This window comes from Periplaneta americana, chromosome 4, assembly GCF_040183065.1.
Source record: "Periplaneta americana isolate PAMFEO1 chromosome 4, P.americana_PAMFEO1_priV1, whole genome shotgun sequence".
Classification (NCBI taxonomy): Eukaryota; Metazoa; Arthropoda; class Insecta; order Blattodea; family Blattidae; genus Periplaneta; species Periplaneta americana.
In genome coordinates, this window is record NC_091120.1 from 44,287,569 (window position 1) to 44,309,130 (window position 21,562).

Here is a 21,562-nt window from a genome sequence, read left to right on the forward strand (position 1 = left end):
GATCATGAAATTAAAAGAAGAATAACAATGGGAAAATCAGCAGTATCAACCTTAAATAGCATTCTCTGGGACAGAAGTATTACCAAAGAAAATATAGAGCAGTAGTAAGAAGCACAGCAATATAAATGTAACAGAAACTTGGCAGCTGAAACATCAAACATTTTCTAAATTATTAGCTATGAAAATGGACTTTTGGAGAAGATTGGCTTTAAATATCAAAAAGAGACAAAATTAGAAACAACATAATAAAATCTAAAATGGGAGTAAAAAATTCAGTACTGGATTATGTACAGTAGTGGAAAAAAAACCGGACCAACCCTTGTAGCTGATTTCAGAGCCTTGTTCACTCCAGAGCACGATAGACTGGTAACTAAGACTTTCGTGGTTCGAATCCTGCCTGGGAAGGAAACTTGTTTTTGTTCCTTATTCAAATTTATTCCCAATACTTTTCGATTGCTGGTAAAATTCATGTTCTGGGAATAATAAGTTAATTAAGTAGTAAAATATCGCTGCAATCGAAAAGTATTGGGAATAAATTTGAATAAGGAACAAAAAAAAAGTTTCCTTCCCAGGCAGGATTCGAACCACGAAAGTCTTAGTTACCAGTCTGTCGTGCTCTGGAGTGAACAAGGCTCTGAAATAAGCTACAAGGGTCGGTCTGGTTTTTTTTGTCACTACTGTACAACATAAGCAATTGCAATGGCACGGTCATGTAAAAAGGATGAGTGAAGAACGATTACCAAGAAAAGAGTTGGAATGGTTGCTGCCCGAGAGGTTGAAGAGAGGTAGACCTAATGCTACATAATAATAATATAATAATAATAATTTATTTAATACTTTACACTTGAGCTACCTTAGGCATTGCAACCCGAAAGAGCAGAAGCTCGTGCTCGGGCGCAGTTCAGATCAGTTATACAAAATATATCACAAAATTAAGAGAGTTCATTGAGCACAATCACATTAATAAGTGGTAAAATAATTCAGCATGTAATAATAGGGTCTGTATACAAATAGAAAATACAAAAGTACATAAATATTAGAGTATCAATTTTTAACTCAATTAGCTTAAACAATTAAATAATTAATGTGATTTGTTTCTTAAATATATGTGAGTTAAGTGTACTTAGCTCAGCTTACATGGATTCATGTAATTAAAACAGCAATGAGTGAAAGAAGATTGGAGGAAGGACATTGGCTTAACAGAGAAGATTGGAGAGAATGTTTTAAATTAATTTTCAAAAATTAGAATATTGGGCACTGAAAGATGTGTACACATTGTTAAACCAGTTTTAGATAGATTATTATTATTATTATTATTATTATTATTATTATTATTATTATTATTATTATTATTATTATCATCGTTGTTTTTGTTAGTCTGTCATTGTAGCTATGTGGATAGTGTGTGTGCTTCCCAATCCAATGCTCCATGGTTCGATTTCATGTGTGGAGAATGGAAGAATTTATCTTCCGTCCATGGGACTGGGTGTTCTGTGATGTCCTTGATTCGCATACTGTCTTTGGCAGATTATCCACCATCGCCATTGTTATTGTTATTGTAACAAAAATAATAAAAAATATCACAACTAAAATTTGAATGATGTTGTTACTTTTAGTATTGATGTTAATAATAATTGCATGAAGATGCAATGACATACTTATATGCTGTAATTACTAATTATTGACGGAATTTATTAGTGCATAAAACACTTGAAATCAGCAATAATACGAATATATAGCCTTGTAATAATAATTCTTACAATATCTGTTTGAAGTCAAGTTGTACCCAAATGCAGATATCTTAGTGTACAATTTGATTTTAGTTTTAAAATGCACTTCAATGTATATTATGTGTAAGAGTGTTGAGTGGTTAGGGTTATTGCAGCATTCAGTCATCAGGATTGCCAGGATATTTTCTTGCAAATCACGTTACCATTTTCATTAGAATTAGGCTTTTAGGTAATCCACCGTGTTTTGGAACTTGGCATTTCCAACGTTTCTGAACTACATACAGGTTCCAGCATCAGGGTAAGATCAGAGAGGTCACCTGCTCTGTTGGGCTCATTACGCCAGGCTTATCCGGATGACTGACCCAACAGAGTAGGCGAGCTCTCTGGTCTTAGCCTGATGATAGAACCTGTATATAGTTTCGAAATGATGGAAGTGCCAAATTCAAAGATACAGTGGATTACCCAAAAGCCTAATTCAAATCATAGTCACCATGAAAGCCTAAAAAGTCATATGGGCTATTCCATTTCAAATCGACCAGAATATAGAGAAAATTGACCTTGCAATTTTTAAATACAATGAAACTTTATTTGTAGGTAGAGAACTGTGATACAATGCTTTGTGCAAAGTTTGAGGCATCAGAACTTCATAGTGTTTAAATTACAAATATTTAAATTTATCGTATTTTCATAAAATTAGCAACTTTAAACTGTTGTGGCTCCGAAACCCTTTCACCCAATGATCAAAATCATGGTTTATTTTGATGCTGAGAAATTAAAGTTTATATTGAGATGTAAACAGTTTTTCTTACTTTTTATGGAAATGGAGAAATTTAGATTTTTCTTCATTAAGACGCCTTTGCCCACGAAAAAATATTTTTAAAATATATGGTTAGATTCAGCATTGAAAGTACAAATAAACACATATTTTTTACTGGTGCACCGTTGATAAGAAAATATTGAAAATATCAAATAAAGAAAATAAATAGTATGCGCGTGAAGTAATCAGCTGACTGTGAGGTGGGAGCTAGCTGAGACAAGCAAAGCCAGGAGACAAACACGTGATGTTTCGTCTAGTAGTGTATAGCTGGGCTAGCTTTATCACAAGTTTTCATAACACAGGAGTAAAATGACGCCCAACACTCGCTTATCTTCAGCTCTCGGCCAGTGTCTGCGGTACTGCATCGTTCAAGTCCAGGCATGTGAAAATAATTTATTTAATACCCTCGAAACTTATTGCCAAGCCACTAAGCAAATAATGCCGAAGTCCCTGTTAATAATGCAAGATTTTTTCTCAATATTTTTTACATTTTTACAAATGGTCAAAAAGCCTAAAAGTAAGTAAAATCAGATTATCTGTCTCTCTGTATACAGTAAAAATAAGGATTACTTCTTAACATAACCTACCAAATGTCAGCTTCAAAATGAGCTCCCGTTCAATGTTCTGCAGTAAATGGTTCCAGAGTTCTGAGCACTGAAAAAGGCTTGTTTTTATAAAATACGCTAAATTTGTCGCTCAGTAGTACGAAAACCGTTTAACTTTCGTTAGTATATTTTTGAAAATGCACTGTCCTCAGCACCTTGTATAAATAGGGAAAAATTAGAGTATTAAAAAAATGCGAGGTTTTTTACTGATCGATTTCATATGGAATAGTCCATACACATTACCACTGTTTTGCATGAGTTCGTTTTTAGGTGTATATCATATGTAAATACTCGTTGTTGGTAGACTATACTTTGTCATTGCATAATATTAACAATGGACAATATAACTTACAGACAATGGTAAAAATTTTAACACCTCTGTTTAACATGTCAACTCGATAAATAATTCTAAACCAAATGTACATTGACAACAATTTTAACACAGAACTGACTACTTCTCGTTAACAAACTCACTAACAAACTTTAAATCAAACTGACTGGCCCTTGGTGTCTATTTCTCCCTGTAATTACACCTAGACTTTCATAGTAAGGATCTATGCTCTGATGGCCCCGATGCTACTAATAGCTCTGTAGTGTTCATAGCACTTGCAGCTGAAGTTTCGTTATTGCTGTTTATGTCTTTCAGTGTAATAAATATTTTGGCCGATAATTGTGTATCATATTCAATATACAGTTTTAATTTGTGCACCTTTACTTTCAGGAATGTTCACATTTCAAAGTGAAACACAGACTGTATGGTTCAATCCAACCTCCTTTGAAAGTGATGCTCAGTTTACCCTTATTGGGATTGTACTAGGTCTAGCAATTTATAATAATATTATTCTGGATGTCCATTTTCCGATGGTGGTTTATCGGAAACTTATGGGCAAAAAGGGTACCTTTTATGACCTTGAAGACTGGAACCAAGTAAGGCTTAGTTATAATTTCTCATAGATTAGCTAACTTTTTTGCACATTGAAGTCAAGCTCTGTTTCCGATCCATATAATAGTACAAGTTGGATTGGAGTTTTGTACAAAATTATTTTTAAATTTTTTGTTAAAAAACGGGAAGATATAATAATTTGTGAACAGCGTAAAAAGTTTTGTTTGCATTATGTAGTCCATTAAGTATTTCATATTTTCTGTCATTATAATTGTCTATCAAAACACCAAGATATTTGAACTGGTTCACTGTTTCAAAAGTATAATTTTTTATTTTAAGGCTATTGGGGATTCTTTTGTTTTAGTGATTACCACAAATTTTGTTTTACTCTCATTAATATTTAATCCAATGTTTGATGCTTTTTCCATTAATTCAATAAATAGCTGTCTTATTTCAAGCTCATTTCTTCCTTGTGCTATATCTCATAGTAAATAAATTAAATGTTTTCAGACGTTATTCACTGGACTGAAAGGGATGCTGGAATATGAGGCTGATGACATGGAAGAAACTTTTGTGCAGACATTCCGCATCTGCTATCAAGATGTCTTTGGTACTACATTCTTTCATGAGTTGAAGGAAGGTGGTGATCAAATATATGTGTGCCAGGATAACAAGAAGGTAAAATGTAAACATTGTTCAAACATACACTAAAACGTAGGAAAGAATTATTTTGTCTTAAATTTTTGTCAGAGATGGGTTATGTATGATAATATCGCTTTAACCATGGTTTTTTGTTTTTGTTTGTTTTTTTTTTTTTTCTGTAGCTACTTAGGAAAGAGAACATCAGTTATTTGTAATTACTGACAAATCATCACGGAAGAAAACCTGCATACAAAAAATTGTGACAAAGGTGTCACATACTTTGTCTTAAGTTGTATACATTTTGCAGTACTTTCAGTTCTTCCTTCCTGTTACCAGTATTCTAAATTGTAATTTTATTTTCTTGAACTACCATCCAAAACATATAATGTATAGGCTCGAATTTTTGGGAGGAGGGGGGTCGTAAAATAACCAGGTGAAAACTGTACTCGTATTATAATCTCACAAGCAAACGTTCTGATGGGAGCAGATAAAAAAGTTAAATTTTTTCTTCTGTCATGTTAAAAATGTCAAAAGAAGGAATTTTACAAATTTTGGCCACTCGACCACAATTATGAGGGTCTTAAAAAAATAAGTTCTTCAGGGGCCGTTAACAGAAAAAAACACAATTTCATGGGCAAATTTATTGGAACAGACACAGCAATTGTTGAGCGATTTTTCAACATATTTTCCATCGGAAATGAAACATTTCTCATATCATGGGATCGACAGAGAGGTGCAGATGCAGTCAAACGCTGGTTCCAATCTGAGGCGGCTGACTTCTATGACACAAAAATTGATCCCATGGTATGACAAATGTCTCAAATTCAGTGTTGACAAATAGCGCAACAATTGCTGTATCTATTTCAATAAATATTTCCATGCAATTATGCATTTTTCTACAAATGGCCCCAGGGAAAATCACTTTCTGGACGGCCTCATAATTGCGGTCGAGTGGCCAAAATTTGTATTAGCACTTCTTTTGACATTATTAACATGGTGGAAGAAAAAAATCAAACTTTTTTATCTTCCCTCATCAGAACATTTGCTCGTCAGTTGTAAAAAAGTCTACCATATAATGTGGAATGTGCAGACTGTACAGATTATTAGGTTTTGATTCTTTTCGTGGTGCCACAAGTGACAAAATCAAGATGGAAGTAACAAAATTGAAAACTGATTTAGTTGTTATCATAGGGGGAATGACATATGAACCTCAGGTTGTTAATAAATCCTTTAAAGATAACCTACACAGAAAATATGACTGCTTGCTTACAGGCTACCTAAGGGTTGCCAGGTATTACGTTTTTTCCTTATATTTTATGGCTTACGTGTTTCTTTTGCGCATATGATTATTTCTTCCTTTTTTTCTTTAATCCACGCATATCAAAGGATCTTATTTTAGAAGGCTTAGAATATTGCAATTACAATGACATTACTTAGATAACACATTTAACTTTTTTGTGAGTTTTATAACATTTTGCTGCATTATCTTGAAAAATACTATAATTTTACAGATAATAATCAATATTGAAAGTTACATAGCTTTTCATGAGTCAAGAATTAGATTACCATTATTCTACCTTTGAAAATGAATTTGGTATAGTAGTAGTTGTAGTAGTATTTAATAGTATTTATTTATTTAACCTGGTAGAAATAAGGCCGTCAGGCCTTCTCTGCCCCTCTACCAGGCGATTACAACTATAATATGAAGAATAAAATTACAATTAATATTAAATTTACAATTACAATTACAATAAAAATTAAAGTACGACAAGATTACCTGATTAATGAAAGCTAGACATTTTATCATAGAAATTAAGAACAAAGAATATTTTTGTATTTTACTGAATTACAAATTGAACCTAGAATAACAAAATGCTATAGTGATGAAATTACCGGATATTGAAATATTTTGTGGTAGATTAAGAGAACTATTTACAAGAAACCATGTCTGAACAAGTCTCAATTACTGACCTATTGAGACTGCAAGAATTTGTGAACTTTGATGAACTGTGTCAGGAATTTTGTGAGATTGGGTTGTTTTATTAGAATGTAATCATTATCAAGAACCTTTATTTTTTTCTAAATTTATAAAGAAAGTGTTTTAATCTAAATAAAGTCATAATTAAAATTCCTACTTACATTCTAGCTTCTAATGCCTTTGTAGAAAGGGTTTGACACTAATAAAGAATAAATGGACAATTGTTATAAATAGGAGTCATCCTGAACTGATCAAAGCAGAACTACAAATATCATATTGCTAAATATGCTTCTGACTGGTCGCAGATTATGTAACTCACATAGTTGAACTTCTCGTGCTCAGTGTGGTCACTATTCCACGTCATAGAACAACTGCTATTAGCTTACATGATAAACATTATTTATAATTTTTCAGAAAAAATAATTCTGACGTGTGTAATTTCTTTTATAGGAATTTGTAGAATTGTATGCAGATTTCCTCTTGAACACATCAGTAGACAAACAGTTCCGAGCTTTTAGACGTGGCTTCCAGATGGTAACAGATGAATCACCTCTCCATCTTTTGTTCAGGCCTGAAGAAATAGAACAGTTAGTTTGTGGAAGTAAGGTAAGAGTTGCTTTAACGTATAATCAACTTTGAAAGCTGGGAGGCCTAATGCCTCTCACCTTTTCCTCGCAGTCTCATGCTGAACACTTCTCCTTTGGACAAATTTCGACTAGGTGCATCTACACCAGGGGTTCTTATTCCTTTTTGGTCAAGATCCAAAGCCAACTAGATGATCAAATTGCGTGACTTATGAGTCTGTTTTGAAGTTAAACAGTTCTAATGTAATAAAATTGTATACTAAAATCAATTGCTACCAATACTTTTCAGTTTACAGACTTTATCATGTTTTCTTTATTGTTCGTAAAAAGTTAGTTTTGAAAAGGTTTATAATTTTACATTAAGAGCTTAATGACATTTTCTTTAATTCTCTTTTTGTTAGAAAGCTACAGCAACCCATCCTGAATGCCATGGTAATCCATGTTTGAGTTGCGACACATAGGTTAAATACCCCCTGATCTATACACTTCCTGTGTATAGAACCAAATTGTTATATGCTAAGCAGCTTTTCCTGTATCATCCTTGGACAGATTCCATAGTTTGGAAAGGGACATAAAATGAATTATTACCAACTATGTTACTTTGTGGAAGTTTTACAGTGGCACTATGATTGATTGTGTAGTAGCAGTAATCTTTATTGATAATGAATATGTTTTATTTGTAAAGAACTTCGACTTCAATGAGCTCGAAGAGGCAACAGAGTATGATGGTGGTTACACATCTGACAGCCCAATCATCCGATACTTCTGGGATATTGTTCATAAAATGACGCTTGAATCAAAGAGGAAATTGCTGCAGTTTGCTACAGGCAGCGATCGTGTCCCTGTTGGAGGTCTGAGTAAACTCAAGTTGATCATAGCAAGAAATGGTTCTGATTCTGACAGGTAAGCACTTACAACTTAGTTAAAAAAAAAAAACAAGTCTTCTAAATGATACGTAATGTGTTTTTTTTATCTCTCTAGCAACTTATGTATTGTTCACCACTGTGGAGCAATGGTTAGTATGTCTGTGAAACGAATGAGCCTGGGTTCAAATCCTGCTTGGGAAAGGTACCAGGCTCCTCCCCTCCCCCCTCTTCCCTCAACCACTGGAAGAAACAGAACTCCTGAGTAACTTTCAGCTTTGAACCTCGGATTCATTTCGCCTTTATTAATTTAAACTTCTGTCATCTTCAGTAGTTTCAAGTCGACTGGGAGATTAAGCAGACATGGTGCCGAGATTTGGCTACAGGTGTCATCTGTCTGGGGGAGCTACATAGATCCCAGGAAGGCAAAGGAGCTTTTAAACCAGACTGCAACAGACCAGGAATCTACTAATGCAACAGTTCATAGCATAAATACTAGTAAAAAAAATTACTTTCATACTTCATCGTCAAGTCTATAATGCTATCAAAAAGCAGTGCGTTGTATTGCAGTAAAAATGTTTAATAACCTCCTTATGGATATAAAAAATTAAACTCAAAACATAAGATTATTTAGGGCCTTCTATTCTATAGGTCAGCCGTGGCGAGAACGTGACTCACGAGACATTGTGGCTCGCAGTGATAGTCGCTTGCTTCTAACCTCCGCCAACCCGCACCCTCTCACTCACTGGAGTCAAACTCCGTTCCATTTGTATTTGTCTCTGACCTGCGAGTGGCATATGTCTCTCTCGAAACCATGTACGAAAGTTCCAAGTAGGATGGGAGGACGCATTTTTTTGCTGTCAATATGATGAGAATATTAAATGTATGATTTGTTCACAAGTATTACGAGGAAAACGGTTGTATAACATAAAACGGCATTATACTACATGTTACTGATGAAACATTAAAAGGTTTAGTGTTATTATTATCATCATCATCATCATCATCATCTCTGTATGTCGACCCTTTTTCAGCAAATGTACGAATAATGCAGTTAGCTCTTCAATTTGAATTCACAGATTTACTATGTGATGTCAAATGAAAGCTAGATGTAAGGACTTGACAAATGTTGAACTTTCAAATTTTTTGCCAAAAAATAAATATCCGAAGCTTTGTTCTTTCACTTGCTCTGTTGAAACCATGTTTGCTAGAACTTATGTTCGTGAAAAATTATTTTCAACAATTAAAATAGTAAAAACCAAATTTAGATCACGACTGACAGACAAATACCTTCGTGATCAACTACGACTGGCAGTAAGTGACATAATTCCTGATTTTGAAACTTTGTCGCAGAGACATTCTGAAGACAGTTAATTTTAGGTTGTGATATTGTTCATTTATTGTTCATTTCTTTCTTCGTTACACATACTAAACATTAGTTTGTAGCCTTGTACTGTATAAAATAATATTTAAGTGCTTGACGTAAGGAAAATGAAAATCCGTTAATAAGTCAGACAGTTGCTTCACTTCCCCTTCGGGTGTCCGCCTCCCTCCATAGGTGCTATGCATGTTGCAGGTTAGACAGTGGCTCGGCGCACGATTACATTTTCGCCACCACTGCTATAGGTGAATTTATGATGTTCAACATCGCTGCATGAATATTTCTGTCTTGTATTAAGTAACTTCTTGTGTTATACTAGTATATTGTAAAACTCTTCTGTATATACTTTAGCTGGACTGTGACTATAATTAAGACTTTGTAGTACTATTAAAATTTTTTTTGACGTGTTCCATATTCTAGCTGTAAAGCGATGAAATACCATGGAATGCAAATAAATACAATACAATACTAGTGCATGTTCCCTCAGACAGGTGGCACTGTGGTAGATCATTGTACCTGTGGTGCTATGATATCCAGGTCAAAACAGGATGCCGCAGGATGTACACAGTACAGAACAATTTTAGCACAGAACTGCATAACACATCAGTTCACTAACAAATTTCGAACCAAATGCACAATGATAACAATTTCAACACAAAAATTGAGTAACTAACAAACTCTCAACTAACCTGACTGGTATGATTCAGCTCCTCTTGGTGTATTTCACTCCTCAGTTATGCCTGAACTGTCACAGTAAAAAGCCGTGCTGTGATAGCCCCAAACACTACCAATTGTTCTGTATTGTAAGTACGTTGTAAGTGTAGGAGGTTGGAAAATGTAACTTGTAATAAATATGAATATAAATTCATGAAACATTTTATTCGTGATCTTATAGGTATTTTTGAATGTATTTATTTATTTTTTTTAACTTGAAAATTCTCTCTCTCTCTCTCTCTCTCTCTCTCTCTCTCTCTCACTTTCTTCTGTTCTTTCTTTTGTTATATATTTGAATATTTGGAAATATTATTCTTTAAACTCATAGGACATCAAGACTATCCTTCAACATAATACACACATCAAACTTGTCTAAGGAACAACTAAAAATTTTGAAATATCAAGAAAATTGACCAAGTTACAAAACTTAACGGAAGTGAATATTAAAGTACTAGTCATTTGTTATACTACCAGCATTCCATTGTAAGATGTTTAGTTGATTCTGTACCATTAAAGTAGTCCCCGCCCGGAGATCCGATTGGGGGACTGTTTTACCTCCTGATAATTTTACCTTAATGGTACTCATTTCATATTGGAGTGAAAATGGCAAGTTGTAGCCGATTTAAGTGAACACCATATTTTAACGTTTTGGTGGCTACTTCATCCACACACAACCCCCAGAATGTCTGGAGGACCACACCTGCTGTTGGTCGACGGGTCCACTGGACCTAGTTGGGAGATCTTGTTGATCACCAGCTTTCCCTCCTTAAGCCACTGGAGGACGATTTTAGTGCCATAGCAGGTCAGCACTAGGAACAGAAAAGTAGAAAGAGGAGGAAGGAAAGTGAAATGAACCCCTAGGCCTCGAATGCTCTAATGCCATCAGGGTCTAAGAAAGTAAGAGTTCAGTCAGAGGACTGGATAGGAAAGGGTAAAGAGGGAATTAGGTATGGAATAGACGGAAATTATGCCAAATTCAGTCATTAACTCATCAAGCTGACCAGTGGTAATTGATGAGTAGCCCCTCCCTTTAGTTCAGCTCGTAAAATTAAATGTTAAATGACGACGTTATTCCATCATTAAAACTAATCTTTACTGTTTATTACGATTTTACACAGTTTTTAGTTACATATTATGACCCCTGTTAAAACACACTAATTTAATTCTTTCCAATGTAACAATACAAAATAACAATGTTGGTTACTATAGTAACCAGGTAAAATGACAAATGACTAGTACTTTAATATTCACTTCCGTTAAGTTTTGTAACTTGGTCAATTTTCTTGATATTTCAAATTTTTTAGTTGTTCCTTAGACAATTTTGATGTGTGTATTATGACTTGGAGTGAATGACGTCTGTGAAGTAGTAATTTTTTCGAAGCTGCAGAGCAGATTTGAAATTAATATTTTTCTCTAATTTCTTAAAGTTAGTAGATATAAGAGAAGAAATATCCAAGTGTTGTCCAGTATGGAAAGAAAATAATATTCTGATTTGTATCATTACATGCAGGTGTGAGATGCAATGAAACGGCAGTACTGCATGTCAAGAAAGTCACCCAGCAGCATTTTCAGCAAATGCCCTTGTATTACATTACTGGTTGAAAAACTGAAGTATAAGAAGTCATTTTCATAACATCAGAACCATGCAGGGCAGATAAGGCATAGGAGAGAAATTAACTTAATAGAAAGAATTCAGTAGTTAAATTTTGCCTACTTCCTGGACATAGTTTTTAATAGAACTTCTAATTGAGATACAATTATATACAGGCAATTAATATAACTTTCATGAGAATAAAGGACAGTATTATATTATAAAGATGATCTCTTGTACCATAAAGAACTCGCAGAAACTCTACAGGAAGATAAAAATGTTGCAGAACAAGCAGTAACTATTGGAAGACAATAACATAATAAAATTGTGGTGTAGAATTACTGGTACTTACATTTTGTTTTAATTTGTTGCAGGTTACCAACTGCTCACACGTGTTTCAACGTTCTTCTACTGCCAGAATATAAAAGTAAAGATAAATTGAATGACAGGCTCATGAAAGCAATCAACTACTCAAAAGGATTTGGAATGTTGTAAACAGAATCCAAATCCGCTCTTGCAATAGAATTTATTATATTGCCTCCTACCTTGGAACCCACAACTGCTCTCTTTGCCTGATGAAATTGCTTTGATTATTTTTCTAAGTTCTCATGTTTTGATACAAGATGTAGAAAAATACCAGAGTGGGTAACAAAAGAGAAAAAACATTACGGAATCCAAAGTAGAGGGATAAATGTTTCGTATATTATGGAAGAAGAAGAAGAACATAATCTTAACCTCATGTCTCTCAAATTGAAGACTTTGAAAAATGTACAGTTTCATCTGTCCATAAGTAGTAGCTTAGTTTGTTACCCCTCTTCTTTGGCGTTCTGTTCATCTGGGCCATTACAGAAAGCTTACGTGTTTACAATCATAGCATAAATAACCAAGCTATGCTCAGTTATGATGTATATATATATACACAAATTTGTTTGACTTTCAAGTTGTATGAACCCCCAATTATGTGACAGACATCTGTGTTATTTTTTTTATGTTGTTGGCAATAGAATGGGATTGTTTTTGAGAAGACTGGAGCAAACTGTCAGGGCATAACTGCAGGATGACGTGATTGCATTATTGCTGTGACATTGCAGCTGAATTTGATGTATAAAATAATAATAATGATTATTATATAAAGAAATTAACGTGTTGTGCAATGACAACTGTTTGTAGGTAAACGAAACGTATTGTATAGTTCATTCTTTGTGAGTGTGATAACTTGTTAATAAACTATAAAATTAAAATCCTTGTTCTTTATTTTTTATTATTATTTTCAGGAAAAAAATATTGTGTATGTATGTATACACAGATAGACGGGTAAGTCAATAAGTATCTGCACTTTTATTCTAATCTTATGTAGGTTGGCTATACCATACACATGTCGAGAGATGGTGCCTTTGTCTCCCCTTGTGAAATATTTGACTGTTATCACTCGAGTTAGTGTTGCACAGAAAGCAACTCTCTCCATTCACTGCATGCAGTGATCTGTTTTTTTGTCATCTGAAGGTGTACCAGGAGCAAAAATCCATTGAAGACCTTCCACACAATGTGTGGGCAATGTTTTGCTATGGCACAGTGTGTACAAATGGATTGAGAAGTTCAAAAATGGTTGGACAAACGTCAAAGGACAAAGAAAGAGCAGGATTCTTGCATTGATATGTCATTTACTAGAGGGATAGATTTACTTTCTTGCATGAATTATATTTATTTATCTTATCGCCAAGAATAACATGTAACATGTAGGCATTTATAATTTAATTGCTTGTAATTATGGGTCATTCCATGCAAAAAAAGTATGTTTTTGAACCATGATGTCTCAAAAGTTAAAAATATTGTAGTAGGTTATTTTGTATGTTCTGAATATGAATTTCAAGGAATACTATATTTATATCTTTCATAGTTTGGCAGCAATCAGAATTTAAAATATTGGTTTAACAAAGAATATGGTTTCATTCATTGAAGTTTTCTTACTATGTAAAGAAAGATGGAAAAATGATTTCAATGCAATTCGAAAAAGGAGAGCCTTGTTTATAAATGCCCTTAAAAAATGAAAAAAAATTTATAATTTTTTAAATAGTTACCCACTGTAAAATAATTAAAAAAAATATGTTGTTTTCTAATGCCAGGCGTTTGACAATAAAGTCATTTGACCTCTTGCACTCCAATATTTTTCGAAGATATTATCATGGCCAGCCACTGAAGCACAGATTTTGAGGTGTTCCGAATCCATTTCTTGGTTTGAGTTGCACAATGGGATTTTAAAAAATATAGAGCACAAAATGCAATTCATTTTTACAGACGAAAAAAAACATGTGTTTAATTCTTTAGAGTATATTGATTCCACTGTGAAAGTTTCAGAATGTTGACTTAAATATCAGTTTTTAATAAAAATAACTCACTGGAACAAAGGAGCTCAGCAGGTAGGCTCTCCCGTCATACAGAATGTTGCACGATCAAGATCAGGGAGACGGACGTTTGAGATTACTCATCGTTATGAAGTCTCGCGAACGTTGCAACCGCCACACACAGCAAGCGATTTTCAACTGTCAGAACAAAAATTAATAATTTTATTAATTTAATTATTTACAGATTTTTTTTTAGATAAAGTCATAAAACTTCGGAGATGGATTAGGAATAAGATTATCTTTAATATGAATGAAATTCAGATGAATTTAATTTGTTGCTTTCGAATATAAAACTATTTCTTTTTTTCAATGAGGTGTTTTTATGAGCATGCCTTAATATTATTCGGATTAGTCTTTAAGGTATTAAAATATTGTTATTCAGGTTTTCAATGGCATCTGTTTAGTTTCAATGACACTTCATATAGGGTGTCTAGAATATTTTAAATGATGGATAACATGTAACTGCCACCCATTTTTCAGTCATCTATATGACTAAAATATTAATGATATGGCGGTCATAGTTGGCAGTTTAATTTATTTTCATAATAACATTGTTATATTAAATGCCCAAAAAAATTCATGACTTCGCTGGCATATTCTTAAAATTTTGTATGGAATGACCCTACTTCCAAAGTGGTACTGACTAGATGAGAAAGGTAAAATATCTGTGCATAGTTTCTCACTAATTGGTTTTAGTGGCCACTGTTCCTTCACTCATGCATAGGAGTGAGTCCAATAATATACACATTATGGGGTCAGCTGAGGGAGTGCCCACTTGCATTTCATCTCCCCTCGTAGTTCTCTCCCAAGTTCTTCCGTCTCTACCCCATCTTCTTACAGCTGCCTTTCGCAGCACAGGGCAACTGTGTGATTATATAGCAGTAGTTGGGGCCATGCTCCACTGGCCTATGGTATTGTGAACAGTTGATTTCACTTACAAGGGAACTGTTTCTTTCTTCTGAGTTTTGAAGCTGCCCCTCTTCCAGTAGGGTCTCAAGGTATATGAAACAAGAGAGAACAGGAGGGCAGTACACACAAGAATAAATGGTTAAATTTTAAAACTTTATATTTAAATATTCCTTTGTGCATATTGGCATGTGTGTCAGTAATACCTCAACAGATTTCTTAAACATACTTTTGTTATGTGCCTTGACACTGGGGGAAGTTTATATAAATTGCTGCCAGTATGAAAAAAAAAAAAAAATGGGAGTATAAGGTTACAGTACATCAGTTATTCATAGATTTCAAAAAGGCATATGACACGGTTAAGAGGGAAGTATTATATGATATTCTTATTGAATTTGGTATTCCCAAGAAACTAGTTCGATTAATTAAAATGTGTCTCAGTGAAACATACAGCAGAGTCAGTATAGGTCAGTTTCTATCTGATGCTTTTCCAATTCACTGTGGGCTAAAGCAAGAGATGCACTATCACCTTTACTTTTACTTTTTAACTTCGCTCTAGAATATGCCATTAGGAAAGTTCAGGATAACAGGCAGGGTTTGGAATTGAACAGGTTACATCAGCTTCTTGTCTATGCGGATGACATGAATATGTTAGGAGAAAATACACAAACGATTAGGGAAAACACGGAAATTTTACTTGAAGCAAGTAGAGCGATCGGTTTGGAAGTAAATCCCGAAAAGACAAAGTATATGATTATGTCTCGTTACCAGAATATTGTACGAAATGGAAATATAAAAATTGGAGATTCATCCTTCGAAGAGATGGAAAAATTCAAATATCTTGGAGCAACAGTAACAAATATAAATGACACTCGGGAGGAAATTAAACGCAGAATAAATATGGGAAATGCCTGTTATTATTCGGTTGAGAAGCTCTTATCATCCAGTCTGCTGTCCAAAAATCTGAAAGTTAGAATTTATAAAACAGTTATATTACCGGTTGTTCTGTATGGTTGTGAAACTAGGACTCTCACTCTGAGAGAGGAAGATAGATTCAGGGTGTTTGAGAATAAGGTGCTTAGGAAAATATTTGGGGCTAAGCGGGATGAAGTTACAGGAGAATGGAGAAAGTTACACAACATAGAACTGCACGCATTGTATTCTTCACCTGACATAATTAGGAACATTAAATCCAGACGTTTGAGATGGGCAGGGCATGTAGCACGTATGGGCGAAACCAGAAATGCATATAGAGTGTTAGTTGGGAAACCGGAGGGAAAAAGACCTTTAGGGAGGCCGAGACGTAGATGGGAAGATAATATTAAAATGGATTTGAGGGAGGTGGGGTATGATGATAGAGACTGGATTAATCTTGCACAGGATAGGTACCGCTGGAGGGCTTATATGAGGGCGGCAATGAACCTTCGGGTTCCTTAAAAGCCATTTGTAAGTAAGTATGTGTAGAGTTTTAGCACAGTCTAGTATATACAGTCACGAAGCTCAATACATAGTAAATATGCATCCATAGATAGTTGCTAACCACTAGGATCGCTACTATCGCCTCATTACAGACAATGCAAAATAGTACCGGCACAGTCTATTTTTCCTAGCACCCTCACAACTCAAGCTTCGTGACTGTATATATTAGACTGTGGTTTTAGCAAGTCTGTGATAATTCAAATGTATATTATTGGATGTCCTAGTGTTGTGCTCGTGAAATTCTTAGTTTGTTTTAAAGAAATTAAAATTTTTATGAATAAAGTATACTGTTTCTAGGATATAAACACAGGGTACCGGCAACATTTTTAAGTTCTTTACGTTCTGTGCGAATGGATGAAAGATATAAATATAGTATTTCTTGAAATTCATATTTAGAACATACAAAATAACCTACTACAATATTTTTAACTTTTGAGACATCGTGGTTCAAAAACATACTTTTTTTTTGCATGGAATGACCCAGTAATAATTACGAGCAATTAAATTATAAATAACTACATGTTACACGTTATTCTTGGCGATAAGATAAATGATGATCTCCAGAATATTATTCCATACGATATGACCAGACATCGGATTCTAGGGCAAATGCCTATTTTGTTTCTTTAGGAGAAAAGTAAAAATAATTATTAATATTTGTGTTTCATGGAAATTGAAAGGTATTCAAAGAGTTTTATAGTGCCCTAAAATGCCCTAAAACGGTTATTAGAGCCTAATTTGTTAATATTCGCCTAAAAATGCCTAACTCACTGTAAAGTTTCGCATTTTAATCTTACTTTTTATAATTTATACATGCATTCACTGCGAAATTTAAGGCATTTAAAAAGTGGAAAGTTTGCTTCACACCGGCCATGAAACCATTGATAAAGGAACCAAAATGTTTTGAATCTCACGACACTCGCAATAGATTTCACCGAATTTAACATGTTTGGAGGCATAAATGCCGACAAAGAACCAACCTTAGTTTTGAAGCAGGCAACAATCACAACATGTGCTGCTACCGATTCAGAGATATACTATACTATAAAAATGACTGTTTTCGGTCTGAAACCGATTAGCTGTATTGCCCTTCAAAGTGTCATTAAATCACAATTTTTGGAGAAAGAGTGTTTTTGAAATATTTATGAAAAGTCGTAAAACTGCGAATTAGTAGGGTAAACCGTTACAAAATATTTAAAAGAATGGCCCTCCTAGTGTTAACACTACCAGGAAATGCAACAATAAGTGGAACTTTGTATTTTTGTCCAATTGAATCTCAATAACAACGGTTCATTTGAATGCTCGTTAACAGTTGCTCTTTCCCTCACCTTATTTGTGTTGAGAAGTTTTGAGCGGTAGGATGTTTTCCTGTGAAGTTTAACGCGATAATGCCGAAAAATATAAGTGCAAAATCTACATTGATCCGGCAATGGCTAACAGAATATTCAGAATTCACTTATGATGGAAAAATAATATTCTGCAAGATTTGTAGCAAACAGGTATGTAACAATAGTTGAAATATATAAATTCTATTAATTTTAATGAGTAGGCCTATAATATTTATACATTGACTGAGCTATCCTGAGGTATAATTCTTTTTAAGACCACTACACTTTAACCTTTAAAATTCCGATAGTTAAAGTATTTGCAGGTCATTAAAATTTTGATTGTTCGAACCCACTAACTTTGTGATAGAAATACGGCAATACAACAATTAGGATATTATTTTAATTCAGTTTACTTTACATTTTTAGATTTCGCAAGAAAAGAAGTTCCACCTAAAGCAGCATGTGCAAGGAGCGGCTCATAAGGCTAAAGCTCAGCAGAAAAATCAACTGCAACAAACTTTACTAACACAGCCTACTTCATCCAATCTCAGCAGCAATTTCTATACTGATTTAACCAGAGCGTTTGTTGCTGCTAACATTCCCTGGAATGCAATTGAAAATCCGGTTTTAAGACAGTTTTTACAAAAACAAAATATCCCATCTGAGTCGACCCTAAGAAAAAATTACTTAGACAGAATAAGTATACAATGAAACTTTAGCTTCCATTCGGGAGGATATAGGTGATTCTTACATATGGGTCTCTGTGGATGAAACCTCAGATCCTATGAATAGGTATATAGCAAATATGGTAGTAGGAAAACTTAGTTCTGATGGACCTTCGATTCCACACCTCGTATGTGTTAAGGAACTTTCGAAAGTGAATAGCCAAGCCATTGCTTATTTTGTAAATAAAGGCCTACAGTCTTTATACTCAGGTAATATAGACGATTCTAAAGTTCTGTTGTTTTGTACTGATGCTGCCTCATACATGGTTGCTGCAGCTCCACTTCTTAAAACATTTTATCCTCCTAACCTCACGCATGTAACCTGTCTAGCACATGGCCTTCACAGGGTTTCTGAAACAATCCGGAATGAATTTCCTCTTGTCAATTCGTTTATTTCTAACACAAAAAAATGTTTTTGTAAAGCCCCATCCAGGATTTCAATATTCAGAGAGAACTTTCCAGATATCCCACTCCCACCTCAGCCGGTTGTTTCACGATGGGGAACCTGGATTCAGTCAGTGGTGTATTATTCTAAGTATTTTAAAGAAGTGGTCACAGTTATTGATAAATTACCTGAAACTGATAGTGCAGCATGTGTGAAAGCAGTGAAAGATTGTCTGAATGACTCAAGAGTGAAAAACGATATTGCCTACATAACATCAAACTTTTCTTTCATACCTGCAAGCATTGAACAATTAGAACGTGAAAAACAATCTCTTTGTAGCCAAATAGCAATAGTAAAGGAAGCTCAAGTGAACATACATTCTGCTTTGGGCGAAACTGGGAAAAAAGTTAAAAATAAGTGGGACAACGTATTAAATAAGAATGTAGGATTTTCATTGTTGGAAAAAGTATCAAGAGTGATATCGGGGGAAAGTGTAAATGTTCCAGTAAGTATTGATGTTTCTATTGTACCTAATTTAAAATTTGCGCCTCTCACATCAGTTTCGGTTGAAAGAAGTTTTTCTGCTTTCAAAATGATTCTCAGTGACGAAAGGCAAAGGTTAACTGTGGAGAATTTAGAAAAAATTCTGGTGGTGTACTGTGCAGATAATTATAATAAAGTCTGAGCATGGAACTGAATTTCAATAACTTAAAATGAGTAATCTTGATATCAATAATCATTATTTCACTAGTTTCAATATATTAAATTTGTGCAGCTCTGTTTATAAATATAATATAGTATTCTTTTTTAATGTTTAAACATACTTTTTTGTGCGTATTTTAGTGTATAACTAAAAATTTCAGTGAAAGAAATAAGTATGATACCTTGATGTGCCTAAAATGCCTATTTTCATTAAAATAGAGCCTAATTTTACAAATTTTGAGCTTATTTTAGGCGCCTAAAACTGCAATTTTTAGTGCCTAAAAATCCGATGTCTAGATATGACATAGCCAAAATAAACTGACAATAGTAGCACAATGGGTGATATTTTTGAGAGGACTCGAACTACATAACATAGTCGAGATAATTTTTCTATTAAGAACTGAATGTAGCTTTCTCATGTCAGGTCTGTATCAACCCAGATACCTAGGGGTGCTATTCATAGACATTTCGTTAGCCCGCGCTACGGGCGTGCTAAACTAGCCCTGGCTATCGAATGATTACTTGTACAGGATTCATATCATGTCATATCTCTAACACTGGTTTATGAATACGAAAAATGTTAGTTCACTGATCATCCACCGGAAGCCCGCGCTAAGAATGTTTATGAATCTGGCCCTAGGATTTTTGAGGAGAAGGCAAGTTTTGGAACTATAGTACTCAAATACTTGTGAAGATGTATGTTATAATATAACATATTATTAATGATTATTTCTTTAGTTCTTTATTGAATATATTATATTCAATAAAGAACTAAAGAAATAATCATTAATATATTATATTCAATAAAGAACTAAAGAAATAATCATTAATAATACAATACATAAATTACATTACATTTATTTTTTTCTCTCAATCATATTCATAATAATTATAAATAAAAACCAATACCTTAAAAATCTAAATATCACAATAACAGCCAGCTCTGTACAGTTTGCTTGAGCAAGTCCATAAGAGACCATTTTAATGAATGTTTCCCTTGCCATATTTTTATTTCAGGATTTAATTTTGAATAAGTTACATTCATCACAGATGTACTCTTGGAATTTCCAAGAGTTTTTGTTGCATTTCATTGAAATTGATCTCCTGTGAGTGGAAGCGACTTTCTTTTTAGCCTGAAGTTTACATTCTCAGACATTTAAATGTCATGAAAGAACTCAGGAATTGTTTACATTTCTTAGCTCTTCAATCTTTCTCTCTATTTATAAAGTCATTTCGAGTTTCATGGAACACGAATGCAAATAGTCTGGCAAGTATTTCTCGTAACAACAATCTTCTTTCACGAAACGTAAACTAGATTATTTATAAGAATTTTATACATAGCTTTAATAATAATAATAATAATAATAATAATAATAATAATAATAATAATAATAATAATAATAATAATAATAATGTTTTATTTTCGCTGGCAGAGTTAAGGCCATAAGGCCTTCTCTTCCACTCAACCAGCCTTAATCGATACAATACATATTTAAATTACAAATATTTACACTACACTTAAAAGGTTCTCCAGCAATATTCTTCAGTTTTAACGACTAGTAGACTACATATTTATTTAAATTTAGATAAACCTATAAGGTAAAGTAGTAACTTCATTTATGAGCTAATTTAATTCAATGAATTTAATGTATTACTTAAAAGCACAACACTTATGACAGAGCGTAAATGATTCTAAACATAGAGCTATTTTGCAACATATCTAGTACACTAGAACTTCTAAAATACATACAATATAAATCCGATTTCTTTAATTTTTTTAACTGTGTGATAGATATAATAAGAATAAAGTACGTACAAATTTACAGCTCAATCGGATTGCTAGTTTC

General features: G+C 33.7%; 1 protein-coding gene across 2 annotated transcripts in view; it reads left to right on the top strand.

Annotated features, from left to right (window-relative positions):
• Window positions 1–13,029, top strand: part of Ube3a (ubiquitin protein ligase E3A) — a 30,349-nt gene extending 17,320 nt beyond the window's left edge. For both annotated transcript variants that reach the window (XM_069823276.1, XM_069823275.1), the window contains 5 exons: window positions 3,874–4,079; window positions 4,546–4,713; window positions 7,106–7,261; window positions 7,925–8,142; window positions 12,163–13,029. In XM_069823276.1, coding sequence (XP_069679377.1) covers window positions 3,874–4,079; window positions 4,546–4,713; window positions 7,106–7,261; window positions 7,925–8,142; window positions 12,163–12,283 — 869 coding nt within the window. In that variant the 3' untranslated portion in view covers window positions 12,284–13,029. The remainder of the gene's footprint in view (window positions 1–3,873; window positions 4,080–4,545; window positions 4,714–7,105; window positions 7,262–7,924; window positions 8,143–12,162) is intronic.
• Window positions 13,030–21,562: the final 8,533 nt, after the last annotated feature.